This window comes from Oryctolagus cuniculus, chromosome 20, assembly GCF_964237555.1.
Source record: "Oryctolagus cuniculus chromosome 20, mOryCun1.1, whole genome shotgun sequence".
Lineage (NCBI taxonomy): Eukaryota > Metazoa > Chordata > Mammalia > Lagomorpha > Leporidae > Oryctolagus > Oryctolagus cuniculus.
In genome coordinates, this window is record NC_091451.1 from 34,313,935 (window position 1) to 34,334,970 (window position 21,036).

The 21,036-nt window shown below is 41.9% G+C and overlaps 1 protein-coding gene across 21 annotated transcripts in view; it reads left to right on the forward strand.

The window, feature by feature from the left end:
- Window positions 1-21,036, forward strand: part of ZC3H14 (zinc finger CCCH-type containing 14) — a 44,989-nt gene that overhangs the window by 10,023 nt on the left and 13,930 nt on the right. For 20 of the 21 annotated variants that reach the window (XM_070065498.1, XM_070065499.1, XM_070065504.1 and 17 more), the window contains 6 exons: window positions 983-1,023; window positions 1,561-1,753; window positions 2,088-2,517; window positions 4,408-4,568; window positions 4,928-5,028; window positions 6,701-6,856. In XM_070065498.1, the coding sequence (XP_069921599.1) occupies window positions 2,122-2,517; window positions 4,408-4,568; window positions 4,928-5,028; window positions 6,701-6,856 (814 nt within the window). In that variant the 5' untranslated portion in view covers window positions 983-1,023; window positions 1,561-1,753; window positions 2,088-2,121. Of the gene's footprint in view, window positions 1-982; window positions 1,024-1,560; window positions 1,754-2,087; window positions 2,518-4,407; window positions 4,569-4,927; window positions 5,029-6,700; window positions 6,857-18,833; window positions 19,361-21,036 lie in introns of those variants that run through there. The other variant, XM_051826182.2, reaches the window with a different exon arrangement.

Below are 21,036 nucleotides of genomic sequence, written 5' to 3' on the forward strand. Positions count from 1 at the left end.
CTTCTCTTTGGATGACCTAACCTGCTTGTTACTATTTGTCCAGACAATAGTTCCCGCTCCCCTACCTCTTCCACACACGAATGAGCAGGTGTTGTGGTATAGCAGATTAAGTGGCCCATATGCCGAACTGAGTGCCTGGAATCAAGTCTTATCTCTCTTTCCAATCCAGCTTCCTGCTAATGAGCCTGGGAGGCAGCAGATGTTCGCCCAAGTGCTTGGGTTCCTGCTAACCACATGAGAGTGATGAAGTTTTCATATCCTGGGTTTGGGCTGATCCAACCCTGATAGTTGTAGGCATTTGGGGGTGAACCAGTGGATGACAGATCATTCTTTCTTCCTCTCTCTTTCAAATAAATCTTTTATTTAAAAGTTAGTAATCACTGATTTGGGTTGGGAAAATTACCATTACTGTGAAGATTTTTTTTTTCATTTAAGCTACAGTCTTTGTTTAGTTTCATGCATATTTTTTGTGACCCAACCTTTGGCTCAACCATCGGCTTACTTTGCATTTGAGTCCAGCTAATCTAAGATGGAAGACTGACGTAGTAGTATTTAGATAACGTGATGGCATACTTTAGACACATTTCTTAAATAATCAGAACACTAACCAAATTTGAATTTAAAATTGGAATAATTTAACTTTGTCAGCTTGCCATAAAATTGTTCTTTAACATTTACTAGTATGCAAGGGATACTGTCTCTGATTTGGCACTTTACTTTGCTGAATATTCATTCATATGTTTTCTGTTGGCAAAAATTCCGTGGTCAGTTGATATCCTTGCCCTTTTTTTTGCAGAGGCCAGATGTTGAAAATTGTGAAGGGAAAAAAATAATAGTTTTTCTACAGTATGCATATATAGGCTTTTAAAAATATGAAACAAGTTAATTTTAATACCATTTATCAATATTTCATCAAATTTAGAGTGACAGCTGAAATAAACATCTTAAGGGAGGCTTTATTTTTGTTTTTATTTCTTTCTAGGCTTCATGGTGTATTAGATAAACTTCGTTCTGTTACAACTGGTAAGATTGTGTTTTTTGGGGAATTCCTGATAGCAATTGTGCATGATTCTCTTCCCAAGGTTACTTATACTGCTTTGGAAAAAAAATAACTTTGAAAACAGTGGTTCATTTGAGCTTCTTTAGGAAGCAGATATTTTTATGAATTTAAGAGCAGCAAATAGAATTCAGAGATGATATAAGTGGGGAGGAGGGAGCCGTGCAACCCTAAAGAAATGATTCTAGATGTGTGCAGAGATGTAGCCTCAAGGATGTTTCAGATTTTGTTTGAAAGTTACTTTTTAATAGGTTGAATAAATCATGTAGGGAATAATATTCAGTGAAAAATAATGTTGAAGAATAGCTTGAACACAGACACACTATGTATATATGGCCTTAGGTTTCCAAAATGTGTGTACTTTTTCTCCAAAAAATCATCTAATCATCTTTGAGGTATTATATTTTTTACAATAAACATGTAAAGCTTTGGAGCTTGTCATGAGGGAAGAAAAGCTCTTTAAAGTAATACAAATAAAAATACCATGTGTTTTTTCTTTCTAGAACCTTCTAGTCTAAAGTCTTCTGATACCAATATCTTCGATAGTAATGTGCCTTCAACCAAGAGCAGTTTCAGTCGGGGAGATGAGAGAAGGCATGAAGCTACTGTGCCACCTCTTGCCGTTTCCAGCAGTAGACCTGAAAAAAGAGATTCCAGAGTTTCTACAAGTTCACAGGAGCAGAAAACTACTGTTAGGTAAGCGTGTTACATAAGTCTGTAGTGAGCAGACAGCTATGAGTGTGATGTTTACATTAGTTTTTATATGTGTTCGTTGCTGTTTTCTTAGCAAGCTTTATAGTGAAGTGATTCTGAGCAATTTTTTGAATAAAAGATAAGACCTCAGTATGTATCTTGTATCTCAAATGTGGGAAATCAACTTTTAAAGTATGAATAATTTCAGAGTAGTTTTGGATTGAATATATAAAGGAAGAATCGACTTTTTCATTGAAAATTTTAAAGTGAAGATTGAAGATTTGGATGTAGGTATTGTAATTTGATTGTAATTATGTTTTATGTGATTTTTAAATAGGCAGACTTACGACGATGGAGCTGCAACCCGACTGATGTCAACAGTGAAACCTCTGAGGGAGCCAGCTCCCTCTGAAGATGTGATTGATATTAAGCCAGAACCAGATGATCTCATTGATGAAGACCTCAATTTTGTGCAGGAGAATCCCTTATCTCAGAAAAAACCAACAGTGACACTTACATATGGTTCTTCTCGTCCTTCTATTGAAATTTACCGACCACCTGCAAGTCGAAGTTCAGATGGTGGTGCTCATTTAAACAGGTTGCAATTTCAGCAGCAGCAGAACAGTGGTCATGCTGGCAAGCAACTTGATGCACAGAACAACCGGGTGTATGAAACAGGACGTTTGTGTGAGCCAGAAGTACTCTCCAGCTTAGAAGAGACTTACAGTCCTTTCTTCAAAAATAGTTCGGAAAAAATGGGTATTGAGGTTTGTATATATTAAATTCTAGCTTGCTAGGCTGAAAATAGGCAGTTTTTGATACTAAGTAGTATATAAAGTAAGCATATATTACAAGTTTAAACTGATCTCCTTGTAAACACCAGAGATTCTGAGTTTCTTCTTCAAAGCTGACTTTTGGGGATTGATTCTTTGTTTTTTCTTTTTTCCTAAGGTTTGATTGTTAGGGCTGGTGCTGTGGTGTACCAGGTAAAGCCACCACCTGCACTGCCTGCATCCCATAAGGGCGCTGATTTGAGTCCTGGCTGCTGTACTTCTGATCCAGCTCCCTGCTGATGCACCTGGGAAAGCAGCGAAAGGTGGCCTAAGTCTTGGGTCCCTGCACCCACATGGAAGTTCCTGAAGAAGCTCCTGGCTCGGACCTAGCCGTTGTGGCCATCTGGGGAGTGAACCAGTGGATCTCTGTCTTTCTCTACCTCTACCTCTCTCTAACTCACTTTCAAATAAATATTTAAGAAAAAAATATTTCATTTTTATTTGAAAGGCAGATTACAAAGAGAGGAGCGATACAGATTTCATCTGCTGGTTCACTCTTTAAATGGCTGCAACAGCCAGGGTTGTGCCGGGCTGAAGAGAGGCGCTTGGAACTCCATCTGGGTCTTCATGGGGAACAGGGGGCCAAGAATTTGGGGCATCTTCTGCTGCTTTCTCTAGGTGCATTAGCAGGAAGCTGGAACAGAAGTGGAGCAGCCAGGATTGAACCAGCAACCATACAGGATGCTGGTTTTGCAGGCAGCAACTTAAGGTGTGCCACAATGCCAGTCCCTCTTTATTTAGTATTTGAAAGAGTGACAGAAAGGACAGACCTGTACCACAACACCTACCTCCCTGGAGATATTTCATATCATATCTGTAGACCTTTTTTAATCTTTTTCATATATGCCATGTGGTATTTATTTATTTGAGAGAGAGAGCCACAGACAGGGAGAGACAGACAGGTCTTCTGTGGCATAGCAGCAGGTAAAGCCACCTCCTGCAATGCCAGCATCCCATATGGGCACTGGTTCAAGTCCTGGCTGCTCCACTTCAGATCCAGCTCTCCTATGGCATGAGAAAGCGGTAGAAGATGGCCCAAGTCCTTGGGCCCCTGCACCTACATGGGAGACCTAGAAAAAGCTCCTGGCTCCTGGCTTTGAATCGGCCAATCTCCAACCATTGTGGCCAGTTGAGGAGTGAACCAGTGGATGGAAGACTCCCTCCCTCCCTCCCTCCCTCCAACTTTGCGTAATTCTTTCAAATAAATAAATAAACCTTTAGCCCCCCCCCCCCCCAAAAAAAAAAGGTCTTCCATCTTCTGGTTCACTCTCGAAATGACCACAACAGCCAGAAATAGGCTGATCTGGAACCAGGAGCTTCTTCTGGTCTCTCATGCGGGTGCAGGGGCATTAGCACTGAGGCCATCTTTCACTGCTTTCCTAGACCATAGGCAAAGAGCTGGATGGGAAGAGGAGCAGCTGGGACATTAACCAGTGCCCATATAGGATGCTGGTGATGCAGCCAGAGTCTTAGCCTACTATGCCACAGCACCGCCCCGATACCCTCTTCAAGTTTTTGGCATTTGATAGAGCTTTACTTTTTCCTTAACAATTTTTAGTTCATTTTGGATTGTTCATGATGGTTACTAGTAGGCAATCAAGTAACTTCATTTTGTTAGTTTCCTCAACAGTGCTGTATGTAGCTGTTTATAAAATGAATTTGTAAAGCTCTAATTTCTGTTTTAGCTGAAGGTTGGTTATTAAGGATAATGTCTATGTTTTCATAAGAAACACATACCCAGTGACTTTTTCATAAGGTTTGGAAGAACCATTCTGTGGTAGAACTTTATTTTTCAAGACTAGGTAAACAAATTTCTGATTGCAGGATGAAAACTTTCGGAAGAGAAAGTTGCCTGTGGTAAGTTCAGTTGTTAAAGTAAAAAAATTCAATCTTGATGGAGAAGAGGAGGAAGAAGATGATGACTATGGCTCCCGGACAGGAAGCGTCTCCAGCAGTGTATCAGTGCCTGCAAAGCCTGAGAGGAGGTACCAGACCCTGCTGTATATTAATCTCTAACTGCCTGATGGAAGCTTCTGGGTTTCTTGAATAGGATAATCATGAAAATAAAAATTTAATGTAATAATGTGAAACTTTGCTAGTGGCTTTTGAGAAACACTTTACATCAATTAATAGCACATTAATGAGAGAAACTGCTTAACTTTGGAGAGGATTGCAGGAAATATTAAAAGCTATTACGATGGGGGAGAAAGAAACAATTTATATTTATTATTTTAGGAAGTTACAAGGTCCAGTCTGGTTAGCATTTTCTGAAAACTACAGCTAGCCTGTTGAAAATGTAGAGAAGGCTGTAGTAAAAGCAAAATACCTTTCTTAACTCTTTCAGACCTTCTCTTCCACCTTCTAAACAAGCTAACAAGAATCTAATTTTGAAGGCCATATCTGAAGCTCAAGAATCTGTAACAAAAACAACTAACTATTCTGCAGGTAATTTAAGTGTATTATGTTTGCACTAGATAAGAGTTCTATAACTCTTGAGGAAGCTGAAAATACTTACTAAATTGAGAGAGAATAAAAGTGCCTGTCAGATGTCAAGACCAAGATTAGGTTCTTCTATAGAGGAAACGGTTTTAAAATGAGATTTGACCAGTTTGAGAAACTGTTGGTGGAGTTTAGCTCTTTGAGCACTGTGGAATGCAGTTTAGATAGAAACTTATGATGTATAAAAGGGAGCAAAACTGAATAATATAAGTAGTTGGAGAATTTGTTTAAAACTAGTATATAAAAAGTTGGGTTTCTTTTCTTATAAATTAGAACCTAAAAATATATAGGGCAGAGAATTGACTCATTTGGGATATTCCTGCTCTGGTCCTAGTGGAAAACCTGAATGAGTGAATATAAAGATACCACATATTTTTAAAACAAAAGAGATGAGTCACAAACTGATCTTACTAAAAGCTCACTCAGAAATGTAGACTAAATGTGGGTACTGTTTTGTGTTTTCATTAAAGTCTGCATTCTGTATCCCAGCTACTGTAACCAACACATACAAATTTAAAATGTTAATGGTAATTACCCACTCATTTTTTATACTTTTTAATTTTTGCTTTAGATTTGGTAAATGTTCTCACAGCACTATTCTGGTTGTCCATTCTCTTGTGTGTCTTTTTGTGACACTGTTCCTAAACTGTAATCTGTTAGTCAACGGTTTTTGATTCTGTGAGTCATCTGTGCACTTGATTCTGCTTTCCTCATCCCTAAATTAACCTTGAACATAAAACTAAGCAGGTTTGGCATATAGAAAAAATAAGGATTATCAGGTGAAGCCAACACTGGACCTAGTAATGTATTATTTACATTCATTCATTCATTCTCTCTCTCTCTCTCTTTTTAAGATTTATTTATTTGAAAGGCAGGCAGAGAAGGAGAGGGAGAGAGAGGTCTCTGTCTGCTGGTTCACTCCCCAGTTGGCCACAACGGCTGGAGCTGTGCCAGTCCAAACCCAGGAGCCAGGAGTTTCTTCCAGGTCTCCCACATGAGTGCAGGGGCCCAAGGATTTGGGCCATCTTCTGCTTTCCCAGGCCATAGCAGAGAGCTGGATCAGAAGTGGAGCAGCCAGGTCTCGAACCAGCGCCCATTTGGGTTGTGGGCACTGGAGGCAGTGGCTTTACCTGCTATACCATGGTGCCGGCCCCTTGTTTACATTCTCTTTTCTATTCAGCAATATTAATTCTTTAGAATAATGAGGAATGTAGTGAATTTCTATGACCTTGAAATATCCCACCATTAAAATAGTTGGTGATCCCCAAGTTTTAAGAAATAGAAAATGAAAAATGTGTTGAAATTTTTTCTTCACCTAGGTTATCTAAAATATATTTTAAAAATTGGTAAAAGAGCCTAAACTGCATTTAGTTTAAAAATGAATACAAATTTTCTGTATTGCATTCATGGCATTTGGCTTAAAATGCATACACAATGTTTGCATACCTGTGGGTAATAAGTCAGGAATGCTGGCAGAGAAAATGAGGTGATGTCTGTGCAGTAATTTGAGACTCTCTTGTTCTGACCAGAGAGGGTATTAATGTTTAATATGTCATGTTTGCTGTTGTGTTTTCATGTATTTTTGCTTTTTTTTTTTTTTTTTGCTTTTATATAAAAGTTCCACAGAAACAGACACTTCCAGTTGCTCCCAGAACGCGAACCTCTCAAGAAGAATTGCTACCAGAAGTGGTTCAAGGACAAAGCAGGATCCCCAGAATAAGTCCCCCCATGAAAGAAGAGGAAACAAAAGGAGATAATATAGAAAAAAGTCAAGGTAATCATTTATATTTCATTCTCTAGTATACTTTCTTTGTGACATGTATTTTCCATTAGGTATTATGAATTTTTTTTTAACCTGTGGAAGAAAATTGATTGTTAAATCCACAAACAAAATGAGAATGGACCACGAGGAAGGTTCATATATATACTTTTTTTTTTTTTTTTTTTGACAGGCAGAGTGGATAGTGAGAGAGAGAGAGACAGAGAGAAAGGTCTTCCTTTTGCCATTGGTTCACCCTCCAATGGCCGCCATGGCTGGCGTGCTGCGGCCAGCGCACCGCGCTGATCTGAAGGCAGGAGCCAGGTGCTTCTCCTGGTCTCCTATGGGGTGCAGGGCCCAAGCACTTGGGCCATCCTCCACTGCCTTCCCAGGCCACAGCAGAGAACTGGCCTGGAAGAGGGGCAACCGGGACAGAATCCGGTGCCCCGACTGGGACTAGAACCCAGTGTGCCGGCACTGCTAGGTGGAGGATTAGCCTATTGAGCCACGGCGCCAGCCTCATGTATATACCTTTAAGAAAATTTCTTGAAAATTATATTTATGGAAATTTTCATTATTCTCAGAGTTGGAAAGACAAGTACAATGAAATCTCTTGATCACAGTTAGCCAGCTTTAGTAATTAACAAGAATTTTACTGGTCTTTAGAAAACTTTCTCCTTAAGACACACATTTCTGTACTCTTCCTTTTCCCCCATTTGTTGATCCTACCTAATCTTGAACTTGAAATCTTAAATTATCTTTAAATCTCCCTTCTTAGCATCCCTTCCCTTTTTCCTGCCATATCTCTTTGAATGGCCTTACTTTTCCCCTTGTGTATAACATACTGAAGCAGATAGCTTCCAGCTGACCTTTTGACATCTTCTCATCTCTTCTCTCAACTCCACAGCATCCTCTCTAACTTGCAAAGTGCGACTCTCATTGTGTGGCTCCTCTGTGAGAGCATGACCCTTTCATCTTCGTTTCCCAGGACTATTGCCAGGATTTTGTTTCTGTTATTTGGCCCATGAGCCTGCACAGCCCTTTACTACGGTTTATCTTCTGTATTTATATTTGTCTTCTATATTTCCTATCAGGAAGATTCTGCTTTCCTGAGATTCTTTTCTGCTAAGAACTGATTTTTAAAAAATCTATATGCTTATCATGTGATTTCTTACTTTACACTTTTTTCTAACCGTGGAATACATTTTTAATTCTCAAATGTGTCCTTCAAGGTGTTAAGGTTTCAAAATGTATCATGCATTTTTTTTGACAAAATTTTTTGTCTGTTATGCAGCATTGTATGCTTAGTCCTGTAAATGATGGACATGAGCACAAGAAAACCCCAATACAGTCGGTTAGTAGATAGTAAATGTAAAGTGTGAATGGGGCCTACTGAAATCTGGGAGGGAATTTGCCCAGTGCTGTAGGAGGTGAGGCCAAAGGTTTAAATGGGATATGCCAGTGTGTTCCCTGCAAATTGTACTTTTTGTTGTACCAGAGTTCCCTTCAGAGACAAACCCTATCTCAAAAGAACTTTCTTGAAGTAGAATCAAATGGAACAGGAACAGAAACAATAGAGATAAGGAAACAATATCATATAAAAGTAGGGGAGGAAAATGGAACTAGGATATCTCAAAGCAAGATTGTGTATTTTTTAAATGTCACAAAAGCAACTGAAGTTTTCAGAAATTAAAAGAGCTATTTACATTGCATCTTTTAAAATGAACAACAAAAAAGTATTCAGGTCAAGTCTTAGACCAGGTTAAAAAATGAAAAGAGCACAAAATAGCATTATTTCAGGAAAAGTAGGCTAGAAAGATATACCAAGATATAAGAAAAGATCATTTCAAAGTAATCTAGAAAACATTTAAAAACATATATATAAGACATGAAAAACAAAATACAGTAATTTTGAAATTAAATATGAAAAATTACAAGTATAAATTAGAAATGAAGAGTAGAGGGCCACTTGTAGTACCAGCTGTTCCACTTCTGATCCAGCTTCCTGCTAACATTCCTGGTAAAGCAGCAGGAAATGATCTGAGTGCCTAGTTTGGCCTGGCCCAGCCCTGGCCATTTTAGGAGTAAATCAGCAGATGGAAGGTATCTCTGTCTCTTTTCCCCACTCCTTTTCCTTCCCTACTCTAACTTTACCTTTCAAGTAAATAAATGCATCTTTAGGGAAAAAAATAAAGACTAAGCTAAAGAACTCTTTAAGGATTAGGAATTGAGGATAAAGATGATAGAATTGTAGTGCAGAGGATTAAGCTGCCGTTCATGACACTGGCTCTTAGATTTCTTTCCATAATTTTTTTTAAAAGATTTTATTTATTTATTTGAAAGATTTGCACGCAGAGAGAGAGAGAGAGAGATGTCTTTATTTGCTGGTTTACTCCCCAGTTGGCCACGATGGCTGGAGCTGCACCAATCCGAAGGCAGGAGCTAGGAGCCTCTTCTGGGACTCCCAAGCTGGTGCAGGGGCCCAAGGAATTGGGCCATCTTCTACTGCTTTCCCAGGCTATAGTGGAAAGGTAGATCTGAAGTGGAGCAGCCAGGACATTAACCGGTGCCCATATGGGATGCTGACAACTGCAGGCGGCAACCCCTTCCATAATTTCCTAATTCCAATTTCTCTGTCTTTTCCAGTATAAACATTTAAAGTGTCAGTTTCTCTTGATGTACTGCTTTTACTGAATATCATGAGGGTTTTTTGTTTGCTTTGTTTTTAATTTGAAAGAGGGAGAGTCTGGGCCGCCGCTGTGGTATAGCAGGTAAAGCTGCCGCCTGCAGTGCCGGCATCCCATATGGGCGCCGGGGTCGAGTCCTAGCTGCTCCACTTCCAACCCAGCTCTCTGCTATGGCCTGGGAAAGCAGTAGAAGATGGCCCAAGCCCTTGGGCCCCTGCATCCATGTGGGACACTTGGAAGAAGCTCCTAGCTACTGGCTTCAGATAGGCACAGCTCTGGCCCTTGTGACCAATTGGGGAGTGAACCAGTAAGTGGAAGACCTCTCTCTCTCTCTCTGCCTCTGCCTCTCCTTCTCTCTCTGTGTAACTCTTTCAAATAAATAAATCTTAAAAAAAAAAAAAAAGGGGGTGGGGGAGAGTCTGGTTCACTCCACAAACATCCAACAACTGGAACTGAGCTAGGCCAAGGCTGGGAGCTGAGAATGGAATCCAGGTCTCTCATGGTGGGTAGCAAGAACCCAAGCACTTGAGGCAATTTCTGTTGCCTCCCAGGTTTGCTTTTGCAGGAAATGAATTAGTGTAAATGGGATTCAAACCCAGGCACTCTGGTACTGGATACAGGTGTCCCGAGTGGGATCTTACTCACTATGACAAATCCAAGTCTCTTAATTTAAACATAAATTGAACACCATTTGTATATTTTACCCAGGAGAGTGTTTATTTAGATTTATTTACATGTTTATCATTTTAGTCATTGTCATGAGTGTTATTTGAATGTCCTCAGTTTCCAATATTTTGAATTATTTTTGAAGTATAATCTCTGGAACAAAAAACTGTTGGTGGTAAATTTCCCATTAGTCTGTTTACCTGTGACTGTTTCTAATTTCTCATTTTTGTGTAGTAGCGTTGCTGGATGCCCAAATGTAGTTTAAGTTATTTGCTCTCAACACCTTATATATATTACCCCATTGTCTTCTGGATTCCGTTGTTACTGTGTGGACCTCTGTCATTCTAATTGTCTATCATTCCTTGGTAGGTGATCTGTTCCTTTTCTCGGGCTGCTCTCAAGATCTTGTTGTTTTGCAGTTTTACCGTCATGTGTCTAGGCATGGGTTTCCTTTTATTTTTCTTTTTGAATGGAAAAAACACATTTAAAAAATATTTTCATCTTATGAAATACATGCTTGGCAGAGAAAATTTGGAAAAACAAAGTCAGTGCAATATCTATCATTGATAGCTTAGAAAGTAACCAAATAGTTCAGAAAGATTTAAAAGTAAAAAGCAGCATTCCTCGCTTTGTTCTTTTCCACACTAGTTCCTCTCCCCAGAAGCTACCATTTTTACTGCTGTTTATGACTTTCTTTAATTTTTCCATTTCTGTAATACTGTACAGTTTTCTCTTTTGCAAACTAGAGATGATAGCTCGTGATTCATGCTGTTGCTAGGCTCTACTGTATGTATTCATTAAAAATTGATTTGAGGGGCTTGTGCTGTGGCACAGCGGGTGAAGCTGTCTCTTGCAGTGCTGGCATCCTGTATGGGTGCCAGTTTGAGTCCTGACTGCTCCAGTTCCAATCCAGTTCTCTGCTATGGCCAGGGAAAGTAGTGGAAGATTGCCCAAGACCTTGGGCCCCTCTTTGCAACCTTGTGGGAGACCCAGAACAAGCTCCTGGCTTCAGATTGGCCCAGCTCCAGCTGTTGCAGCCATTAGGGAAGTGAACCAACAGGTGGAAGACACCCACCTACCTCTCTCCCCTTCTCTCCCCTCCTCTCCCCCTCCCTCCTTTCCTCTCTCTCTCTCTCCCCTTCCCTCCCTCCTTCTCCCTCCCTCTCCCTCCCTTCCTTTCTCCCTCCCTCTCCCTCCCTTCCTTTCTCCCTCCCTTCCTCTCTCACTCTCTCTCCTTCTCTCTCCTTCTCTCCTCTCCCTCTCTCTCTCCCCTCTCTCTCTTCCTCCCTCCCTCTCTGAAACTGCCTTTTGAAAAAAATAAGTCTTAAAAAAAAGGGGCCTTCTGTCCACTGGTTAATTCTCCAGATAGCTGCAACAGTCAGGGCTGGGCCAGATCAAAGCTAGGAGCCAGGCACTTCATCCAGATTTCTCCATGGGTGGCAGGGACCCAATTACTTAAACTATGTTCCACTGCTTTTCCCAGGCCATTAATAGGGAGCTGGATTGGAAATAGAACAGTGAGGACAGGAATCAGTGTCCATAAGGCCAATGTCACAGGTGGCAGCCCTGCCCGCTACATCACAGTGTCAGCCCTCAGGTTCTAATGCATTTATGTTTCCATACCTCCAAGCTCATTTAGTGAAATGACTGTTTAGTCCCATTTATTGATTACTTATATGATTTTAAGTGATACATGTAAATAATTTTTATCTGATTAGCTATATTTCAGTACATTTTGACTCTCAGGTTTCAGAATATTTTGATTTCCAAAAGATAGGGACAGTTACATCCTCCTTCAGTTCTTACATTTCCTTCTTCACCTGCTAAATTCTGTCCTTTATACTTTTGATTTTTGTCAAAGTTCAATGAATATACAGTTTTCTAGTTAAGGCCACCATGATTTTGTAGGTTTATTTTGAAAATTGAGAACCTAAAAGCATTTATATTATTTAGGTTATGTAAATATTACTCATTATAAAGCCACATTTACATTTTATTTCTTGTAAAGCTTTTTGGACAGGGATTCCCTAGATTGTTTTTAAAAATTTTTCTTTTTCTTACACAGTTTTTCCCATTTTTCCATTCTTGTGTTGCATATCTTTATTAAAGCCTAACAGTCTAGGTTTTTTTTTTTTTTTTTTTTTTAGATTTGAAAGGCTGAGTTAGAGGAGAGAGATATGTATTTTCGATTTGTTGGTTCATTCCCCAAATGGCCGAAATGGCTGGAGCTGGGCCAGTCGGAGCTGGATCAAAAGTGAAGTAGCTGGGACTCGAATTGGCTTCTATATGGGATGCAAGTGTGGTGGTTTTACCCACTACCCAACAGCTCTGGCACCCAGTTTAGCATTCTTGCTATTGAATCTTTAGGTTCCCATTTGCTCAGGTGCCTCCCCTTTGAGCCTCTCCTCTCTCTTGCTTTGTGGGCCTGCTTCAGGGCTGTGCTTCCAGGACTACTTCCTCTTCCTGAATTTCCTGTACAATTCTCTGTGTCCCAGTGCATTCCTCCATTTTGTAATCAGATTCATCATTAAGAAAGTTCTTTTTGAAAGGCAGAAAAATATCTTCCATCTGCTGGTTAATTCAAATGCCTGCCACAGCCTGTGCTGGGGTATGCGAAAGCTAAGACCCTAGAACTCCATCTGCATTTCCTATGTGGGTGGCGGGGGGGGGGTCACATACTTGAGCCATCATCTGCTGCTTCTCGGGATGATCATAGCAGGAAGTTAAATTGAAAGAGGAGTAGCTGGGATTTGCACCAGGCACTCCAGCAGACATCCCTAGCAATGACCTAAGCAGCTGTGCCGCATGTCTTCCAAAACTCTTTTTAAGAAAATACACAAGGTAGCTTTTCAACATACTTGGAAATCTAACCCATCCTTTACTTGATTGATACTTCTCTGTGTTCTTAGTGTCTGAAATTTCACTGTGATATACCTAGATGTAGTCACTTTTGGGCTGGATACTTTGTGTACACTTTTGAAAATGCATGCCCTTGGGGCTGGCACTGTGGCTTAGCTGGTAAAGCCTCCCCCTGCAGTGCTGGCATCCCATATGGGTACTGGTTCAAGTTCCAGCTGCTCCACTCCTGATCCAGCTCTTTGCTATGGCCTGGGAAAGCAGTAGAGGATGGCCCAAGTCCTTGGGCCCCTGCACCCATGTGGGAGACCCAGAAGAAGCTGCTGGCTTCGGATCGGCGCAGCTCCAGCCGTTGCGGCCATCTATGGAATGAACTGTCAGATGGAAGACTTCTCTCTCTGCTTCTCTGTAACTCTGCCTTCCAAATAAATAAATAAATCACACACACACAAAAAAGAAAATGCACACCCTTCAGTGTTGGAACTTAGCCTGCATTCTTTGTTTCTTTTTTTTAAAGATTTATTTATTTATTTGAAAGGCAGAGTTACAGAGAGGCAAAGAGAAAGAAAGTCTTCCATCCACTGGTTCATTCCCCAGATGGCAGCAACAGCTGGGGCTATGCTGATCCAAAGCCAGGAGCCAGGAGCTTTTTCCAGGTCTCCCACATGGGTGCAGGGGCCCAAGGACTTGAGCCATCTTGTATTGCTTTCCCAGGCCACAGCAGAGAGCTGGATCGGAAGTGGGGCAGCCAGGACTTGAACTGGTACCTATGGGGGATGCTGGTGCCCTAGACCAGGGCTTTAACCTGCTGTCCACAGTGCTGGCCCCCATGCATTTTTTTTTTTTTTTTTTAAGATTTATTTATTTGACAGAGAAGGAGAGACAGAACGTGTGCGTGTGCGTGAGCATGCTTCTGTCCACTGGTTCACTCCCTAAATGATTCTAACAGTGAGGGTTTGGCAAGGCTGAAGTAAGAACCAGGAGCTTCATTTGTATCCCCCATGTGGGTGCAGGAGCCCAAGGACTTAGGCCACCATCTTTTGCTTTCCCAGGTGCATTAGCAGGGAGCTGGATCAGAAGTGGAGCAGCTAGTACTCAATCTGGTGCCGATATGGGATACTGGCATTGCAGGCCAGGGCTTTAACTCATTGTGCCACAGTGCTGGCCCCTCGGTGTAATTAGTGAATGTGTACACCAGTACATTTCATTTATGTGCACACATTATTATTGGTATGTAAGAAAACATAAATCTAAGAATGAGATGTATTAGGCCCTTTTAAGTTCCTCATTTTTATGTGCCATTCAGAAAGAGATACAAAGGATGCATGTACTGATGCTCCCCAACTTAAGATGGGGGCCATGTTCTGATGAATCTAAGTTGAAAATATTGTAAGTTGAAAATGCATTTAATTACTCTTTTTAGTTTTGTTTTGTTTTTGACAGAGTGGACAGTGAGAGAGACAGACAGAGAGAAAGGTCTTCCTTTGCCATTGGTTCACCCTCCAATGGCCGCCGCGGCCGGCGCACCGCGCTGATCCGATGGCAGGAGCCAGGTGCTTATCCTGGTCTCCCATGGGGTGCAGGGCCCAAGTACTTGGGCCATCCTCCACTGTACTCCCTGGCCACAGCAGAGAGCTGGCCTGGAAGAGGGGCAACCGGGACAGAATCCGGCGCCCTGACCGGGACTAGAACCCGGTGTGCTGGCGCCGCAAGGCGGAGGATTAGCCTAGTGAGCCGCGGCGCCAGCTTTAATTACTCTTAACCTGCAATAATTGTAGCCTAGTCTACCTTAAATGTACTCAGAACACTCAAGTTAGCTTCCAGTTGGAAACAATCATCTAGCACAAACCTGTTTTTATAATTTAAGTATTAATGCGTTTTTCTAATTTATGCAATACAATACACTGAAGAGTGCAGTACTGTTTGTTGCCCCTGGTGTCTACCTGAGATCTGTGGCTCCCTGGAGAGTATTGTGCCACATATTATTAGCTTGGGGAAAGCTCCAAATTACAAATCTCAATTATGGTTTCTACTAAATGTGATTGTTTTTGCTGTGTTATAATGTCTGAAGTCTTAAGTTGAATTATCATAATTTGGTTACCATCTGTACCTGAAGCATCATGTTAGATTGGAAGCACTGTGGAAGAGTCTTTCAGTAAACTGCTTCTACATTCAGAAAAAATGAGGGAAATCCCCTCTTTATTCTGTCCATTGTCTTCCTTGCGTAAGCACCACATTTTGAAGTTTGTGTGTGTATGTGGTATAAGGATGTATAATTATATATATGCATACATGTACCTTTTTACAAAAGATTTATATATTTGAAAGAGAAAGACTGATCTTCCAATTTCTGTTTCACTTAATACAGTGTGCCATAGCACCAGCCCCACATGTGTTGCTGTAGATTTGTTTCTGGGAGGAGGAGCGTGGTGGGGGCAAGAGGCGCGGAATCACCACACAGACCCTGGGAGTCAGGTGAAAGCAGGTCTGAGGCAAGCAGCCTGTAGACTCATTTATTTCAGTTGCTACAGCAGCTTATATAGCCAAGGCAGCCAATCCGGTCAAGGGGCAGTCTATGCCCTAACCAATCACACCCTGTTGCCAGGCAGTTTCCAAAGCCAGTCACAGCCTGTTGCCAGGCAGACTCCACTGTCATGTGGTTTCCGAAGCCATCCAATCACAGCCTGTTGCCAGACAGACTCCATTGTCCTGTGGTTTCTGAAACCATCCAATCACACCCTGTTGCCAGGCAGACTCTTGCCAGCGGCCATCTTGGCATGGCCTTCTCATTCCACCACATTTCCCCCTTTTCGTTTATTTTTGAGCAGCGGGAGGCATGATTCTTGGCCATACCATTGTTGACCCCGTTTCCATATGGTCTCCGTACACGGCTGTGCCTGTCTTAGGTTGCCCCCAGGGGATCTTACCCGTCAATGACTAACCAGCGCTCAAAATGGGAGACCACAGGAGTGCTTGCTCAGATCGGGGTAGGAATGAGGAACAGTGTTAATGGCAGTCATGCCATTCCTCAAATGGCTGTGGGCCGTTTGGCTGACCAGAGCTAGTGGGGTATAAAACAGTAATGGATGTGGCTATGGGCAGTTCCTCAGGGTCGGATGATAGGGCAGGTGCATCCGCTAACAAGGCGGACTCTCAGTCTTGTTCAGCTGGTTCTGGTTGGCTGTCAGTTGCAGGCTTGATGTTTCTGGCTGGTACCCAAATGGGCTGTCCCGCATTCTCTGGAAAGACACAAGCATATCCTTGACCCTTGGTTAGCAGAGGGTGTGGTCCCTTCCATTCTCCTGTCAGGGGTCTTTCCACCTAACCATAGGGGCTGGGGTCTGGGATGGAAAGGATCCTCAGTGTTTATAAGCTGGGCTGATCCCTTGGGAATCAAAACTTAGAAAACTGATAGTGAAAAGGACCTCAATCAAAGCAAGCTGTGGGTCTGGGGGCATATGATTGTTTTTCTGTCTTTGTAAGAGATCTTTAATTGTCCTATGAGTTCTTTCAATGATGGCCTGTCCCTGTGGGTTGTATGGGATACCTGTGGTAGACTGTATGTTCCAGGATTTCAGGAAGGGATTAAATTCCTGTGATGTATACGCTGGCCCGTTAACAGTCTTTATGGTCCAGGGGACACCAAGGACCAGCATGGCTGATTTAACCGCCTTTATCGCATTACTAGCCTTTTCTCCAGATTGGACTGTTGCAAATACAGCCTTTGAATAAATGTCTACCACCACGAGGACAAACTTAAGATTTAACTTTGGGCTGGCGCCGCGGCTCAATAGGCTACTCCTCCGCCTGCGGCGCCAGCACACCAGTTCTAGTCCCGGTCCGGGCGCCAGATTCTGTCCCAGTCACTCCTCTTCCTGTCCAGCTCTCTGCTGTGGCCCCGGAGTGTAGTGGAAGATGGCCCAAGTGTTTGGGCCCTGCACCCGCTTGGGAGACCAGGAGAAGCACCTGGCTCCTGGCTTCGGATCAGCGCGGTGCGCCGGCCGCAATGGCCTTTGGGGGATGAACCAATTGCAAAAGGAAGACCTTTCTCTGTCTCTCTATCTCTCACTGTCCACTCTGCCTGTCTAAAAAAAAAAAAAAAAAAAGAATTAACTTTGTCCAACTCTACTAAGTAAAGATTTCAACAATTTGTACACCCACAAAAACTGAGAACTAGTTTTACAGTTATATCTCGTAGTACAACTCATTGAAGACAGAGGCCCTGCACAGGGAGTTAGTGCACAGTGACTCCTGTTAATTTAACAATTAACACTCTATGTATGGCGTCAGTGATCACCCGAAGCTCTTGTCATGAGCTGCCTAGGCTGTGGAAGCATTTTCAGTCCACAAGCTCCATCAATATTTAGACAAGGCCATAAGCAAAGTGGAAGTTCTCTCCTCCCTTTAGAGAAAAGTACCTTCTTCTTTGATGGCTTCTTATTTACGCTGGAGGGTTGAGACCATTTACATTCAAGGAAACTATTGATAAGTAATGACTTTGCCCTGCTGTTTTTCCAAAAATATTCCTATTTTTTACCTTGAATTTTCTTTGAACTTTTACTGATTTTCTTCCTTTACCTTCTTTCACAATGATGACCATGTTTCTGTGTTTCTGTATGCAGCACATCCTTAAGCATTTTTTTTTTAGGGCTGGAAGGATGATAACAAATTCTTTCAATTTCTGTTAGTTATGGAAGGTCTTTATTTCACCTTCATTCATATGAGAGCTTTGCAGGCTAAAGTATTCTTGGTTGACAGTTTTTTTCTCTTAAGAGTTGGGATATATTCTAAGTCTGTAGGGTTTCTGATGAGAAGTCAGTTGTGAGTCTAATTGGAGATCCTCTGAAAGTAATCTGGCATTTCCCCTGTGCACATTTTAGAATCTTTTCTTTACGTTTTATTGTGGTGAGTTTGATTACAATGTGTCACGGTGAAGATCTTTTCTGGCCATGTTTATTAGGAGTTCTGTGTGCTTCCTGTACTTGAGTGTCCTTTTCTTTCTCCAAATTAGGGAGTTTTTCTGTTATTATTTCACTAAAAAGACCTTCTAATCCTTTCTTTCTTTCCACACCTTCAGGAACTCCTGGAACTGATATGTTGGGTCATTTGATAGTGTCCTGTAGATTCCCAACAGTGTTTTTTATTTTAGTTTTTTAAAGATTTATTTATTTTGCTTGAAAGTCAAAGTTACACAGAGATGGAGAGAGGGAGAGATGGAGAGAGAGGGAGAGATGGAGAGAGAGGGAGAGAGGGAGAGATGGAGAGAGAGGGGGAGAGAGAGAGAGGGAGAGAAGGAGAGAGAGAGGGAGAGAGAGAGAGATCGGTCTTCCATCTGCTGGTTCACTCCCCAGTTGGCCACAATGGCCAGAGCTGCACCAATCTGAAGCCAGGAGTTCCCTCCAGGTCTCCCACGCGGGTGCAGGGGCCTAAGGACTTGGGCCATCTTCTACTGCTTTCCCAGGCCATAGCAGGGAACTGGATCGGAGTGGAGCAGCTCGAACCGGTGCTTATTTTGTGGTGCAGCTCTTCAGTGGCTTTCTGTCATGAAGTAAATAATAGAAAATTCTTTGTGTATGACATGTTTCTTTTCAGCCAATCAGAAGCCAGGATTACTTTGTATGTAATAATAAGGTTTATTTGGAGAGGAGTTGTAAGTGGGGCTAACAAGGATACAAAGGGTTACATATTAGGGCTTCTTAGTTGTAGGGAAGAGAAAATTGGTCTGGTGTGTTTAACATTTTTACATATACTTTGAGCTCTTACTACAGAAATGTACAACTCTTTCTCAAGTATGGGTTTTAAAATATTCACTCTTAATACTTGCTAAGGTAGCAGTTTGATCACTGTTTTTGCTTTTGGTAAAACAATTTAATGGACTGTGAACGAAAAATTACCTGATATTAAGCGATAAAGGATTTTATGAAAATGTCAAGATTTCTGTCACCATCTCTACCAATTTTCCTCTCACCAGAGCCAGTTGATTTGGGTTCTGTAACAAGTTCCTCTTGTACACTAAGTGAGCTAGATAATATTTCCCACCTTTTAAGGAAAATATCTACTGATATCAATGAAATTAAAGGAATGAAAGCAGCAATTTTGACAGTGGAAGCGAATCTTTTTGATCTCAATGTTAGAGTGTCACAGAATGAAGCAAAAATTTCATCTTTAGAGGTTAAAATGAATGAGTATTCAGCATCAACATCTGAATGCAACAGAGAGTTGGAAGATCTTCACAATGAAGTAGACTTTGAATCACTATCAAGGACTACTGATGTAAAAATAATTGGCTTCCTTAGGAACTTTGAGAAAGGTAAACTCAGTATTCAGTGTCCTCTAAGGCCCATCATTTAAACTGTGGCTTTCCGTAGATCTTGCCTGTAGCTCCTTTGTGGAGGCAACCAGTCATTGTTGAATTTTTCCTGGACCTTAATAACAGATTTGGACTCCACATCATTTACCTGAGAAGCCTAGGATGTATCAGAATAATAGCCTTTTGTTGGAGTTCTCTAAAATGGTGTATTGAGAAGATAAATGTAGAAGGATAAAACTTGAAATGTGAAAGAACTATTCTCTTAACAAATTTTTATGTGAAATTATTTCTTTAAAATATTTACTTATTTATTTATTTGAAAGAATGATAAGAGGGAGAGACAAATCTTTGATCTGCTGGTTCACTTCCCAAGTGTTAGCAACAGCCAAGACTGGGCCAGGTCAAAGCCAGCCATCGTAATCTGGAATTCAAGTGCTTGTACCATCATCTGTTGCTTCCCAGGCACATTAGCAGGGAACTGGATCGGAAGGGGAGAGCTGGCATTTGATACAGGATATAGGCATGCCTAGAGGTGGCTTAACCTGCTGCACCATGTCGTCTTCCCTTATGTTTATGAATTAGTATTATGAATCTGATATTAGTAATTAGTATAAGAACCTATGTAAGAGATGATAAATACTCTAGCTGAGCATCTTTTTTTAAATAGGCAATCCAAATAGTTTTCTTGCTTTGCTAATATAGGGCCTAGACTGCAGACCTTGTTTGTTTATTGATTGATTTTTTTTTTGTTTAAAGATTTATTTTTCTTCTTCTTCTTCTTCTTTTTTTTTTTTTTTTTTTTACAGGCAGAATTAGTGAAAGAGAGAAAGGTCTTCCTTCGTTGGTTCACCCCCTCAAATGGCCACTACGGCTGGCGCGCTGCGCCGATCCAAAGCCAGGAGCCAGGTGCTTCCTCCTGGTCTCCCATGTGGGTGCAGGGCCCAAGCACTTGGGCCATCCTCCACTGCCTTCCCGGGCCACAGCAGAGAGCTGGACTGGAAGAGGAGCAACCGGGACAGAATATAGCACCCAGACCAGGACTAGAATCTGGGGTGCTGGCGCCGCAGGTGGAAGATTAGCCAAGTGAGCCGCGGCGCTGGCCTATTTTTCTTCTTTTTAAAGATTTATTTTTTCTCTTTGAAAGAATTAGAGAGAGAGGTGTCTTCCATCTGCTTTCAACCTTGGTTCACTCCCCAAATGTCTGCTATGGCTGGAGCTGAGCTGAGCTGAAGGCAGGAGTCAGGAGCTTTTGCTAAGTCTCCCACATGGGTGCAGGGCCCCAAGAACTTGGACCATCCTCTGCTCTTTTCCCAGGCTTACTAGCAGGGAGTTGCATCGGAAGAGAAGCTGCCAGGACTTGAACTGATGCTCATGTGGGATGCTGGTGCTGCAGGCCTGGTCCTTAACCCACTACCCCACAGTAATGGCCCCTAAAGATTTTTTTATTTACTTGAAAGGCAGAGTTGGGAGGAGGAGAGGGAGAGAGACAGTAAGCTTCTGTCTGCTGATTCACTTCCCAAATGGCCTTAGCAGTTGGGGCTGGGCCAGCCAAAGTCAGGAGCCTGAAGCTGCTTCTGGGTTTCACCTGGGTGCAGGGGCCCAAGGACCTGCGCCATCCTTCACTGCTTTCCCATGTGCACGAGCAGGGAGCTGAATCAGAAGTGGAGCAGCCAGGA